The sequence below is a fragment of the Nicotiana tomentosiformis genome, chromosome 12 (genome assembly GCF_000390325.3).
Source record: "Nicotiana tomentosiformis chromosome 12, ASM39032v3, whole genome shotgun sequence".
NCBI classification, from domain to species: domain Eukaryota; kingdom Viridiplantae; phylum Streptophyta; class Magnoliopsida; order Solanales; family Solanaceae; genus Nicotiana; species Nicotiana tomentosiformis.
In genome coordinates, this window is record NC_090823.1 from 116,821,151 (window position 1) to 116,833,027 (window position 11,877).

The window sequence follows — 11,877 nt, forward strand, 5'->3', positions numbered from 1 at the left end:
GGGCAATGAAAAATTGGTCTGATCTCATATACTTCAACGTGAAGTGTCCCACTCGTCGCCTCGTTAATAACCTCCTTGAGAAAATCCTATTGGGACAAAAGTTAAATGAGGGAAAAAGAGTACGACTTATGGGGCGCTTCTCGTTCCTTAGAAATTGAAGTACTTGAGGTAGCTCATATTCCAATTGTTTGGTAGGAGCTTCCTTTCCATGGTTTCCAATTAGAACGAGCCTTTGTCTGCTTAGCCTATGATCTTGTACGATCTGTTTTAGTTCGTTCCCAATCTGCATTCTCGTGGATCCCTGTTTGCCTGGGTTTCGTCTTTGAGCATGTAGTCTCCAACCTTGAGTAATCGAACCTTTGCTTTTTGTTGTAGTAGCGTTCTGTTTGTTGTTTCTGTGCACCCATCCTTATGTACATCGTATCCCATCGCTCCTCAATCTCGTCGAGATCTTGTCTCTTATTCTCGTCGTTGCTGGTGTCGCTTTCATGGGAGTACCTTAGGCTGAGTTCTCCGACTTCGAATTGTATGACTGCTTCTGTTATGTAGACGAGGAAGTAAGGTGTCTCTCCTCTACTCGTCTTCGTGGTAGTTTTGTGTGCCCATAACTCTTCTGTAAGTATTTCCAGCCATAGTCCCTTAGCCTCTTCAAGTTTCTTCTTCATGATGTTTAGTATGGACTTATTAGAGGATTCTGCTTGTCCGTTGCCAGCTGGGTGATAAGGAGTTGAACGTATCCTCTTAATATGCCATTTCTCAAAGAATTAAGTGGTTTTCCTTCCCGTGAACTGGGGCTTGTTGTCGCAACTTATCTCTTTGGGTAGGCCGAATCGGCAGATGATAATATTCTATATAAAGACGATTAATGCTCTAGCTTCCACCCATTTAGAAAAATAGTCAATTAAAACTAAAAAAAATTGTATATTACCTCGCCCCGGTGGGAGTGGACCCATGATGTCCATTCCCCACTTAATAAATGGCCTTGGAGAGGTGACCGAATGAAGGTGTTCGCCTGCTTGGTGGATTATTGGGGCATATTTCTGACATTGCTCACATTTCTTCACGAACTCTGAGGCATCTTTGTTCATAGTGGGCCAGTAGTACCCGACCCGTATGAGGCACCTGACGAACGCTCGATCACCGGTATGAGCACCGCAATGGCCTTCGTGGACTTCCTCGAAATGCTTTAGGTTTTGTTTGGGCCTAAACACTTTGCTAAAGGACCGCTGTACGCTCTTTTGTATAAGTCGTTATGAAGGAGGCTGTATCTGGCCGCTTGCATTCTTAGATTTTTAGCTTCTTTTTTGTCGTTTGGGAGGGTGCTATCTTGCAAATACGAAATAATACAATTGCGCCAATCCCAAGTTAATCTTGCAGATTTTACCTCGAATTGGTCCAGTGCGAGTTAAGGAGATGGATTACGCTTTTGTCCCTAACTGTGATGCTTTTGGGGGCGGCGGACAATTTGGCGAGGCCATCTTCTTCGATGTTCTAAGTTCGTGGGATCTAGTCAAGCTGAGATTCGTTGAAATTGGGCAGCAACTTACAAATCTCGACTTGATATTTTTGCAACCTTTGTTCTTTGATTTGGTAAGTCCCTGAAACATGGCTGACTATGAGCCGAGAATCATAGCGGAGTCTCAGCCGCTTCGCCCTAGATTTGAGTTCTAACCTCAACCCTACAATTATGGTATCATACTCGACCTCGTTGTTATTTATATCTGGTATCTTATAGACTGGCGAATTACTTCGCAGGTGGTGACCTCGAGTACGAGTCCCAGTCCAGATCTGAAAGCATTGGATGTGCTGTCGGTGTACAAGACCCAGAGGTCTTTTGTTTGAATAGAAGCTTAAGCGGCTTCCTTCTTGGCCTCAGGCATTACTTTTGCGCTAAAGTCTGCGAGCACTTGCGACTTTATCACTGTTTGAGGCTGGTATGTGATGTCGTGCTCACTTAGCTCGATGGCCCATTTAGCTGGCCTCCCCGATAGCTCGGGTTTATGTAAACTGCTTCTTAAAGGAAAAGTGGTAACGACCGAGATAGGGTGGAATTAGAAATATGGTCTAAGATTTTGTGAAGCTACAACCATGGCCAGGGCCAATTTCTCGAGGGTTGGGTATGTCGTCTCGGCGTCGACAAGTGTTTTACTGATGTAATAAATAAGAGATTGAATACCTTTGTTTTCTCTAACCAAGACCGTACTTACTGCTACTTCGGAGACGGCGAGGTAGACGAGGAGCTGTTCCCCAAGTTCAGGCTTCAAGATTAAAGATGGCGATGATAAATACGCCTTCAGTTCTCATAGTGCTTGTACGCACTCGGGCGTCCATTCGAGGCCGTTATCCTTTTTGAGTATGTCAAAAAACCTGTGACATCTATCGGACGACTGCGAGATAAATCTTGATAGGGTGGCAATTCGACCAGTCAATCTTTGGACTTGCTTCTTAGTAGTCATTTGCTTAGGTATCCCGTCAATAGCCTTGATTTGATCTGGGTTGACTTCAATTCCTCGCTGCGATACTTAGATGCCCAAAAATGTTCCCGAGGCTAAGCCAAACACGCATTTCTCAGGGTTTAGTTTCATCCCATATTGTCTTAGTATGTCGAAAGCTTCCTTCAAGTGGTCGATGTGATCCTCTGCCTCACAGATTTGACCAACATGTCATTGATATATACCTCTATGGTTTTGCCGGGTTGGTCTTTGAACATTTTTGTGACCAACCTCTGATAGGTAGCCCCTGCGTTCTTCAACCCAAATAGTATGACCCTATAACAATATGTTCCCCTGTGGGTGATGAACGTGGTTTTTCTTGGTCTTCTTCTTCCATGAGTATATGGTTATAACCCGAATATACATCCAGGAAACTTAGCAGCACATACCCCGTCGATGCGTCAATGAGTTGGTCAATGTTTGGTAACGGGAATGAATCTTTCGGGCGTTCTTTGTTTAGGTCTGTCAAGTCCACACACATCCTCCATTTCCCATTTTTCTTTTTGACCAATACCACGTTGGACATCCATTTGGGGTACTTCGATTCCTTGATAGATCCGTTCGCTAGTAGCTTCTCTACTTCCTCGTGGACAACATCATTGATAGTGGGGTTGAACTTTCGTCGGACCTGCCTTATCGGGGGATAGAAAGGGTCAACGTTCAGTTTGTGTGTAGCGATCTCTTAGGGGATGCCCGGCATATCTGCATGGCTGAAGGCAAATAAATCTGTATTAGTTATTAAGAATTGACTAAATTTACCAAGTTCTCAGAGCTTGCAACCGATGTCGACCTTTGTACTGAGGTCGATGTGGTCTTATTGAACTGGGTCGAGGTTTTCTATGGTTGATTCTGTGGCTTTGACCATTTCGGGGTCCATAATGACTTCCCTAGCTCCATCTTGTGGCGACCTCGACCCTGCTGATTGTTATGCTTCATTTTTTTTATCTTTCTTTTGTTGAGTTGTCGTGCTGTCCATGGAGATTCGGTAATACTCCCGAGATGTGCGTTGTTTCCCTCGTATGCTGAATATTCTCCAAGGTATGGGGAATTTGATCACTTGGTATAAGCTGGAGGGAACGACTCTCAAAGGGTGTATCCATGGTCATCCTACTATGGCGTTGTATTTGGTGGCCTAGTTAATGATGTGGAATGTTGTCTCCAGCGTTTCCCCACTGGTGAGGATGGGAAAAGTAATTTTTCCCGAAGTCCGTTCAACTGCATTGTTAAAACCAGTTAGTATGATACAATGTGGCACTATCTTATCGTCGAGTCTCATCTGGGCAAGGACTCGGGGATGGATGATGTACGCTCCACTTCCATCATCTACCATGATACGTTTAACATCAGTATCCAAAATTAGTAAAGTAATGACTAGGGCATCGTTGTGAGGGAAAGTCAAACCGTCGGCATCTGACCGTTGATAGAGGCATCATCGCTGCCACCAATAATCATATTGATGGTACAAGCTGGTGAGGGTGGCTTTGGTGGGCCTTGACATTCTATACCCCTAGCGAAGGTGTTCCTGCCTTTACCTCTGAGTAATTCTTTGAGGTGCCCTTGCTATAACGACCCGACCGGTCATTTTGAGCTCTAGCACATCGTTGGGTGGTTTGAGGCCTTGAGTAGTTTCACTTCATGTATTATGACTTGTGCGCATGGTCGGAATTGAATTTCGCGAAGTTCGGAGTTGATTTTGAAAGAAAACTCTCATTTTGGAAGCTTTAAGTTGGAAGAATTGACTAAGGTTTGAATTTTTGAGTAAACAACCTCGGAATCGGGATTAAAAGGTTCCAACAGGTTCGTATGATGATTTTGGACTTGGGTGCATGTCCGAATCGGGTTTTGGATGACCCGGGAGCATTTCAGCGCATATTGTGGAAGGTTGGCATTTTGGAAGAATTTTATAAATTTGGGTTGAAGTGCATTTTAATGTTATTGATGTCCATTTGGGATTCCGAGTCTGGGAATAGCTCCGTATGGTGATTCTGGTTTTGGTAGCACGTCCGAATGTGGATGTGGACTTGTGTGCAAAATTTGAGGTCAATCGAACCTGATTTGATAGGTTTCGGCATCGAATGTGAAAGTTCGAAGTTCTAAAGTTCATTAAGCTCGAATTGGGGTGCGATTCATAATTTCGATGTTGTTTGATGTGATTTGAGACCTCGAGCAGGTCCGTGTTATGTTATGGGACTGGTTGGTGTGATTGGACGGGGTCCCAGGGGCCATATGTATATTTCGGGATGGTTTCGGACCAAGTTGGGTTGAGTTGCTGTTGCTGATATCTGGTTTTGGTTTCGTTCTTCGCGAACGCAAAGGAGTTCACGCGTTCGCGAAGAAGGTTTTGATTGGCTGCTAATTTGTGCTTCACGTTTACGATTGGGTCATCGCGTTCGCGAAGGGGAACTGGCCCATGGGATTTTAAACCTTCGCGTTCGCGAAGGGTGCAACGCGTTCGCGATGGGTCGCCCGGTTAAGCAACGCATTCGCGAGCTGCGTCTCGCATTCGCAAAGGGTAATTTTGGAGTTGGAGCTGGTATTACTTCGCGAACGCGAGGGGCTTGCCGCGTTCACGAAGAAGGGTCGCCTGGGCAGTAAGGTTTTTAAAAGACGGGATTTGGCCATTTTCCTCCATTTTTCATTTGGTTAGGTGATATTTGGAACTCTTGGAAAGGAGATTTTCGTCATCCATGTCAAGGTAAGTGATTCCCACCTATTGCAAGTTAAATACTTGGATTATATATGGATTTAGACTTGAAAATTTATGAAAATTTGGGATTTTGAAGAAAAACCTAGAAATTGGTATTTTTGAATTTTGACCACGAAATTGGACATGGAATTTGGAATAAATTATATATTTGAGTTCGTGGTGTTATGGGTAAAGTTTATCTTTGAAAATTTTCGGAATCCGGGCACGTGGGCCCGAGGGTTGCTTTATTAATTTTTCGAGCGGAGTTGGAAATTGTTATAAATTGACTAATTATGAGTATTAGAGTATATTTTGATTGGGTTGCATCTTATTTGACTAGGTTTGGATCGGCGCTCACCAGTTTGAGGTGTTAGGGCGGTTTTGGAACGTTGGAGTGAGGTAAGTCTCCTGCCTAACTCTGTGAGGGGGAAATTACCCCTAGGTGTTGTATATTGATGTGTGCTACTTGTTGTGGGGGCTACGTACACGCGAGGTGACGAGAGCCCGTACGTAGCTACATTCATGTTATTGTCCGGGTAGGCTTAGGTTCACATCATGCTATAGCTGTATTATTTGAGTAGTCTCTCGCCTATTAAATTCCTCTGTTTTACATTACTACTTGAGACTAGACTTGTTATTTTAGAGATTTCACGAGTTCATGATTAGTCACCGAATAATTCTACTCCTCTTACGGCATGTTTTCGTGATATATATACTTCATTGAAAGGTTTTTGTTAAAGAAATTACAACTCACACGTTTATTCGTGAGTGGGGTTAAGGACCCGTCAAAGCTTCTTATTCTAATGGGATCGAGCCGTTCGCCTTGGCAGGATTTATGTACCACACTCTCATGGGAGCGGGTCGTTCGCCTCGACAGTTTAATAGATGCATCTATGGTTCGCGCAGTTCGACCCTCAGCAGTGCACAGTTTAAATTTTTATGTTGGATCGGGCCGTATGCCTCGACATTTCCTATATCATATCCTCATGGAATCGTGTGTAATCTTTGGCAAGAAGCCAGTGTATCTGTGAGTTTTTCCGATTTGAGTTATGACAATCTATCTGATGAGATCCACTATATCTATATATATGCTCCGGTTAAGGAGGGAATCTCTAATGGAGAGTTTGAGTTCCTCGGAAAGAGGGAGATATGTACCACGTGATTTATACTTGTTTATCTCACTTATTTACTCTGCCTCATATTTACTTACCTTTTTACTGTACTTGATATTGTTGGACCACTAGTGAGTGTCGATGTCGACCCCTCGTCACTACTTTTTCGGGGTTAGGCTAGATACTTACTGGGTACACGTTGATTACGTACTCCTACTACACTTGCTGCATATTTTTGTGCAGGTACATATATGACTAGTGGCCTTGTGAGAGCAGAGGCGTGTGTGCACGCGGGGACTTACGTGAGCTGCATTCCATATTACGACCCGCAACCAACAGATTCTCCTTCAGAGTTATTTGTATTTTTCCTGTCTAAGTTGTATTCCGGATAGATGTTGTACTTTATTTTTACTCCTTAGTTGATGCTCATGCACTTGTGACACCGGGTTTTGGGGTGATTATAGGTTGTTCTGTATTGAAATTGTTAAGAATATTATTATTTACACCGTGAATTTCATATTTTACTATTTAATCAAAGGAAAATATGATTTCAAAAATATTAAAATGAGAACCAAATCAAGTATTTATTTTTGGCTTGCCTGACGGCGGTGTCCGGCGCCTTCACGACCTTTAATGGATTTTGGGTCGTGACACTTGCCGTAACATGTTCGCTACCTCTTGCCTTAAGACGATGCAATCGTCTGTTTTGTGACCGCTTCCTAGTGGAATTCGCAGAGGGCGTCGGATTTCCTAATGCTCGGATACGACCTCATCTTTGGTGGCCACTTCACCTTTGTTCCAAGCTTCTCAAGGGCGTAGACCATCTCTGTAGGTGAAACACAAAAATTGTGAGCAGATAACAAAGGGGGCATACCTATCTCGTTCTTGTGAGTCCCCGATGTCAACCTAGACGGGCCATCATCATAGAGAAAGGAGGGAGGAGCGGGTTCCCTAACATAGGGATGATGTTGTTTCATGTTTGGCTGCGACACTGGGTGATCTCTCCTCATATTATCACTTTATTCTTTCCTAGTTTTGGTTTGTACCAACATGAGTCATGGAGCTGGTTCGTTAAGGTCGTCATCATCTTGCCGAACCTCGACACAGTAGGAATTATGAATCTCATCCCAAGTGGTTGGAGGATACTTCATTAATCGGCTCAGCAGCTTTCTGGTCACTCTTGAACCCTCTTTACTCAACCCATTCTGAAAGGCTACTACGACCATTCCTTCGAACACATTTGGTAAGGTCATCCTTACCCTGTTGAACCGGGTGAGGAGGTCCCTCAGTCCATCTCCTCGATTGTTTGATGGCGAAGATGTCATTTACTCTTATTTTGGCTTTCTTGGCCCAGGCATGTGCCGTCACAAACTTGTCATCCATTTCTTCGAATGTTTCTATGGAGTGGGCTGGTAGCTATGAATACCATGTTAATTCCCCTCCAGTGAGGGTTTCGCCAAATGTTTTTAGCAAAATGGAGGACACTTGCTCCTTGGTGAGGTCGTTTCCCTTCACAGTTGTGACGTAATAAGTCACATGGTCTTCGGGAGCGGTTATCCCATCGTATATTTTGAGATATGGTAGCGTTTTGAAGGTCTTTGGTATGGCATGTGGGGCTGCTTCCTCGCTATACGACTGTTCTACTAACCTAACAGCATCCCTTTTTGGCAGTAGTTTAGAGGTGCTAAGTATCTTCTCTACTCGTTCTTGGTGTTCTTTCATTTGGTCTCTGACCGCCTTGTTCTCATTCTCCATTTATTCTATTCTTTTCAAAACAACGGTGAGGATGTTATCACCTGCACTTCCATTAATATCGTGAGTTTTACCTGGAGTTGAAGGGTCTGGTTAGTCGCCATGTTCGTCCCGTCGCTGTGCTGCGTGGGCTCTTGTGGTTTCTGTAGTTGTGCATGAAGCTTTTTTGCTGAGTACGCTGGCTAGGGTATCCATTAACCATACTTTGAGGAGTTTTTTCATAGCAGGTGGCGTCCTCTCTCCCGCGGACGTGGAGGATCCTTTCCCATTTGGTTTTATTGTGCCTGCAAAAATATGGGGGTGACCTTTCTCATCTGGGATAGGCCGTAGGTATTACCCCCTCATCATGAGTGTCGTAACCTTCGTTGATAGAATTCATGAGGTTGAGGGAAACATTATTTGTTTCCCTCATTGATTTCCCTTGGTTACCTGCCATGAAAATTTTGTACGTGCAGAAGGGAGAAATAAACTTTGTGGCTGTTAGATTAGCAAGTAGAGTTGTAGATCTAATGAAAACTAAAATATTAGCTAAGAAAATCCCTGTAGACTTCACCAAACTGTTAGACCTAAAATTTAGATCTAGGTTTAAACAATTAGATTTTCTAACAGATTTGAGCTAATCTTAGCCAATAATAATATCCAAAAGGTCGTTTGAATAATTTTGTGATAAAATTGCTCAAGTGTTGTCAGATAATAATAAATATGCAGTAAAGACAGCATTTAATGACCCAAGAGCAAAAAATATAGTATTCAATAGTAATAAATAAAATATAATGGCATTAAATAAATAAATGCAAGTGAGGTAATCGAAAAAGGATTGGATTCGACGATGTTCCCCCTGACAATGATAAGTGATTGATGAGTCTTTGAATATTCGTATTCTTCTTGGATTGTGGGTTGAAACTTAGAATCAGATCTGAGAAAAAAGGTATATTTTGTATGTATATAAAGCAAGAATCTTTAGGGAATGTCAAAGTGTTGTTCTTTTACAAAGAGTGTACATAGAGTGTCCCCTCATTTTCTATAACTATATCTCTTTCTATTTTTGTGCCACAAAACCCTAATAGTACAGATTCCGGAAATATTCACTGGAATATTTTTTTGAAGTCTTATCCTTAAAACTAGTCGTTACTCCTCCGTTTAAGGAGAGTGTTCGTCCTCGATCTCGGTCGGTATTGACTCCTCGAACTATCCTTCATCATTTGTTGAACTCATGTCGATGACGTGTGGCAGCCTTCGAAGGTTCTCCTAATGTTGATTTAGCCCTCACATAACTAGGATAATTTTGGCCCATACAGAGATATGCTTGTACCTCAACTAAGCACTTGGAAATAACTTTAATCCGTTTATATTTACATTTCACACCTTTTTAAAGCTCTCATTTGGAGTGAAAGAAAGAAAACTCTTTGCTTTAGTTCTTAGCATTGATTTCCCATTAAAAACTTAAATGCGAGAGCAATACATTTTTCTCAATTTTGTGGCTGTAAAGGTGGGCTCGTGAATAATAGGTGGAGAAGAACTTTAATGAGATTCAAATTACAAAGAGAAGAAATCTCACTCATAGAGATGGAGGGCAACTTGCATCGCCTTTTTGCACTTATCTTCCGAGATTCAATAAACTCTTCTAGTCACAACTTTCTGGCACGCAAGGGTTAGGGGTGGCAAAACAAACCCAAACCCATTTGATCCGCCTACGTTTTAATGGGTTTGGGCTAGAGCAATTTTGAAAACGAGCTGTTTTGGATTTTCCCAAGTTAACTCATCAAAAATTATGGGTGTTTTACCTTTAATAGAAATGTATTTACCTATTTTCTTTAGGTTTTGTAGTTTTCAATGCATATCTAGATTTTTCTTACAAATGATATACATCTGCCCCTAAAATCCTTTCCTTTATTTTCCCTCTCCTCTCCTCTCCTTTTTTTTTTCTTTTCATTTCTCTAAATTCTTCAATTTGTTTGCCTAACACACTCATCCACAAATTGGTCCATTCGAAGACCAAAAATACATATGATTCTCGAGCATACATATATACAATTTCGGGTTTTAAGATTTTATGATTTGTTTGGATTGGATGTTCCTGCAAGTGATTGAGGATATTCTTCGGAGTTATATCTCAATTTTGAAGGAGATTAGTTAAGTATAGAGTTCGTTTTAGGTGAAAATTCATATTGAAACTCGAAGAATAAGAAGAAGTTGCAGGAATTGTATGATAATTGTATCAAAATTGTATTTAATGCATCAATACCTAAAACATAATTGTATCATTAATGTATCATAATTGTATCACAATTATATCTAACTTGTATTTGATACATTAATACCTAAAATAATACACGATACAATACTAACACAAGTCTCATACATCTGTAATACCAAAATGCAACACATCTCTGAAAAATTGTGGTACAATTGTGATTTTCATTTTATTTAACTTTCAATCACAACTCTAAACTTACATATAATATGTATTGTATCATATATTATTTTAGGTATTAATGTATCATTTACAAATAATATACAATTTTAATACAAATTGTGACAATTCTAAAACAATGATGATAAATTTATCATGCAATTCATGCAACTTCGTATTCTTCGAGTTTCAATATGAAATTTTACGTAAAACCAACTCTAAAGCTTAACCAATTTCACTCAAATTTGAGATGTAAACTACAAGGTTTATTCTCTATCAGTTGCAAGAATACCCAATCCAAACAAATCACATATTCGTAAATTTCGAATATTGAATTCAAAGTTTCGAAGCTTTTTAATGAATGTTGATAGATAACCCTTTGTTGTTACAATTTTCGAGACAAAATTTTCGCCACTTTAATTTACATTGTGAGAGAATACCGATTTTGGATAATAAGTATGAGGGAGAGAGAATGTGACGTGAAATCTTTTGAAAAATATATGAAATTCAATTTTTAGGATGGGGTTGGTAAAGGAGTGTCACGATCCCAATTTCTCTCCGTAGGATGTCATGATGGCACCTAGTCTCTAAGACTAGGTAAGCCTATCAATTATGCGGAATACAAAGCTGAAATCAAATCTCAACATATAAAATAAATCCAACCGCGATTCAAATAGTTACAACTCCCAAAACTTGGTAGAAACAAGTCACGAGCTTCTAAGAATTTATTATAAGTATCTTTATACATCAAAATCTAAAGAGAATAAGGAAAAACAACATAATAGGGATAGAGGGAGACTCCGAGGTCTGCAGACGATGGTAGATATACCTTTAAGTCTCCGCGTACAGTCTAGCTCACTGATACATAGTCTGGTCGGAAGTATCTAGATCTGCATAAAAAGATGTGCAGAAGCATAGTATGAGTGCAGCACAACGGTACCGAGTAAGTGCCAAGCCTAACCTCGATAGAGTAGTGACGAGGTCAGGTCAGGGCCCTACTGGTAATAATAAAAGACAAGGCGAAAAGTTTAACAATATCATAATAATAATGACAATGGGAATGAATCAAGTAAGGATTATGTCACAATTTAACGACACATAATAAGGGCAAATAATACCTCGCGGAAGGAAAATAGAAAATTTACAACTTTAAGAAAAATACAAAAATAACCAAAGGCAAATGCAGCCATAAAGAAATATCAACAAGGGCACTCCCGAGATACTGCCTCGTAGTCCCAAATCATAAATAAATTCATAATATCTCATTTTTTTATATCATCGCGGGAGCCTTCACATTTAATTTTAAATAAATCTTTTTTCTCGAAATACCATCCCGCGTTTTAGCCACCCTTATCACACCACATGCCTTCTAGTAGTTCCCCTACTAGCCACGCGTAGCATGCCACCCTTATCTCACCGCAC

The 11,877-nt window shown here is 40.9% G+C and overlaps 1 protein-coding gene across 1 annotated transcript; it reads right to left on the bottom strand.

Annotated features, from left to right (window-relative positions):
- Positions 1-245: 245 nt before the first annotated feature.
- LOC104096398 (uncharacterized) lies at positions 246-665 on the bottom strand. Its single transcript, XM_009602757.1, has one exon. The coding sequence runs from the start codon at positions 663-665 to the stop codon at positions 246-248; it is 420 nt and encodes a 139-aa protein (XP_009601052.1).
- Positions 666-11,877: the final 11,212 nt, after the last annotated feature.